The sequence below is a fragment of the Nothoprocta perdicaria genome, unplaced genomic scaffold, assembly GCF_003342845.1.
Source record: "Nothoprocta perdicaria isolate Ctin4 unplaced genomic scaffold, notPer1 scaffold_708, whole genome shotgun sequence".
NCBI lineage: Eukaryota > Metazoa > Chordata > Aves > Tinamiformes > Tinamidae > Nothoprocta > Nothoprocta perdicaria.
The window spans coordinates 11,473-12,460 of record NW_020455986.1 but is presented as its reverse complement, the minus strand read 5'-3'; the positions used below and the strand labels follow the sequence as shown (position 1 = coordinate 12,460).

General features: G+C 72.1%; 1 protein-coding gene across 1 annotated transcript in view; it reads right to left on the bottom strand.

Moving 5' to 3' along the window:
* The window catches only part of LOC112957244, a 4,000-nt gene extending 3,265 nt beyond the window's left edge, over positions 1 to 735 (bottom strand). Inside the window, exon 1 of the mRNA XM_026050843.1 lies at positions 658 to 735. Within this exon, the coding sequence (XP_025906628.1) occupies positions 658 to 735 (78 nt within the window). The remainder of the gene's footprint in view (positions 1 to 657) is intronic.
* Between the last annotated feature and the right edge of the window lie 253 nt (positions 736 to 988).

Below are 988 nucleotides of genomic sequence, written 5' to 3'. Positions count from 1 at the left end.
GGGGATTTGGGGGGAAATGGGGGGGATTTGGGAAAACCAGGGCTGGGAAATGGGTAGAAACGGGGCGGATTTGGGGCAGGGGAACAGGCGGCACCGGCGCCGGATCGGGGCCGAATCCAGGCCTGGAAAAGGGGTCGGATTTGGGTGGGATTCGGTGGGAAAAGGGGCCTCAAACGGGGCCGGATTTGGGCCGAATCGGGGCTGTTTTGGGAGCGGCCGCGGGTTTCCCGCGGGGAAATCCCCAAAAAAAAAACCCGGAGCGGGGGAGAAACGAGAGAGGGGCCCCGGCGTCCGGGGGCGCCGCTTTTCTGGGAAAACGGGCGCCGCGCCGAGAAATGGAAACGCAGAAAAGGGCGGCGGGAAACCCAAAATTGCCCAAACTCGGCCCGTTCCTGGGCGGGGGGGAGGGGGAACTCCGGGGAATCCCGGAGGGGGCCCAGGCGTCCGGGCCCCGCCCCCCCATCGTTTCCCGCCCATTTCTCCCTACGGGCCCCGATGGCGGGGCTTCGGTTGCCATGGGGACGGGGGGGGGCGGCTGTTGGTTGCCATGGTTTCCACCCCACGGACTCGCGAGGGTCGCGGCAAGGGGTGGGCGGGGCTCTGCGCACGCGCGCGGGGCCCGCCAATGGGCGCGCAGGGGGTGAAAGCCCCGCCCACTCGCGGGCAGCGCCCTGCGCAGGCGCCGAGCGTCGGCGCCGAGACCCCGCCCAGGTGCGGGCAGCGGGTCTTGCGCATGCGCGCGGCTCCTGTGTTGCGACGCCAGCCAATAGCGGCGCGCGGGGAGCCGAGGCCCCGCCCAGGTGCGGAGAGCACGGCTCTGCGCATGCGCAGAGCCCGCGGGCGCCACCAATAGAGCCTTGGCGAGGCCCCGCCCAGGTGCGGGCTGCGCGCTCTGCGCATGCGGGCAGCGGCGCCGGCCAATAGCGGCGCGCGGCGCGCCGAGGCCCCGCCCAAGTGCGGGCAGCACCTCCCCCGCGCATGCGCAGAG